The 1,318-nt window shown below is 42.0% G+C and overlaps 1 protein-coding gene across 1 annotated transcript in view; it reads left to right on the top strand.

Moving 5' to 3' along the window:
• The window catches only part of PTER (phosphotriesterase related), a 76,330-nt gene that overhangs the window by 40,385 nt on the left and 34,627 nt on the right, over positions 1-1,318 (top strand). Inside the window, exon 4 of the mRNA XM_010859971.1 lies at positions 14-112. Coding sequence (XP_010858273.1) covers positions 14-112 — 99 coding nt within the window. The remainder of the gene's footprint in view (positions 1-13; positions 113-1,318) is intronic.

The following is a 1,318-nucleotide window of genomic DNA, read 5'->3' on the forward strand; positions in this document are numbered from 1 at the left end:
GCGGACCTTGAAGTGGCTTGCGGAAGAGACTGGCGTCCACATCATAGCAGGAGCTGGCTTTTATGTGGATGCGACTCACTCTTCAGAGACCAGAGCCAAGTCAGTGGAGCAGGTATCAATAAAAGCCTTCATTTCTTGGACAATTGTTGTTGTTGTTCTTTAGTCTCTAAGTCATGTCCAACTCTTGCAACCCCATGGACTATAGCCCACCAGGCTCCTCTGTCCATGGGATTTCCCAGGCAAGGATACTGGAGTGGGTTGCCATTTCCTCCTCCAGGGCATCTTCCCGATCCAGGGATTGAACCCTTGTCTCCTGGTTGGCAGATGGATTTTTTACCACTGAGCCACCAGGGAAGCCCTTCTTGGACATTTGTGTGTAAATTCAGAACAGTCAGCCCTTCAGACCTTGGATTATCCCTACACGTCATCTACATTTGGAAATGTCATTGGCTCAGAGGCATGCTATGGAAATTTGCCAGCTAGCAAAGACATCTGTCACTGGGACCTAAATTAGGAACATTTCATTTTACAAAGAAACAGTGTCCTGGAAGAAGATCTTAATGCATGGGTCACCAAAAAACCTGATATGTTCATACTTTGATTCACGTATATGATATCGGCTCAGTAGTGGTGGCACAGATTTGTGTAAATCTCAACTTTCCATTGTAAGCTTCAGTTATGCAACCTCAGTTTTCTTTCTGGATTTTATAACGTAACCAGCAATAAAAATTCACTCTAGGGTGAAACTTGGCAGGCAGAGACTTGGCACTTTTGCAAATATGTTTCCTTCTCCTTTTACAAAACAAGACGGGTAGAAGAAAATCCACTTTCCTGTTTTTGTTTAAATAGGATCTTAAGCAAGAATGGGCAGAAGGAAAAGTAAATCTTTCAGGGATTAAAGAGAAAGAATAAGCCACAAAGCTTTTTTTGCATGTGTATGTGTGCTCCTTCTATATATACACATAATACAAATGTATATGTATTTACATGTATATGTATATATTCATGTGTATCTTCCATTATCTGTCTCATAGGCATAGAATGTCAGCTGCAGCCTTTGTAAAGAATCAGTCTTTAAAATACTTTATATTTCAGATTTTTATCTGCATTTTTCCAATAAGGCCGTTCTCTTTTTAATTGGTGTCTTATTTATTGATTGATTTTTGGCCACACCATGCAGCATGCAGGATCCTAGTTCCTTGACCAGGGATTGAATCCAGGCCCCCTGCATTAGGACACATGGACTCCCAGTCTGTGGGTGTGCTCAGTCATGTCCAACTCTTTGCCAACCCATGAACCATAGCCTGCCAGGCTCCTC

Source organism: Bison bison, unplaced genomic scaffold (assembly GCF_000754665.1).
Source record: "Bison bison bison isolate TAMUID 2011002044 unplaced genomic scaffold, Bison_UMD1.0 scf7180017864461, whole genome shotgun sequence".
Taxonomy (NCBI): Eukaryota; Metazoa; Chordata; class Mammalia; order Artiodactyla; family Bovidae; genus Bison; species Bison bison.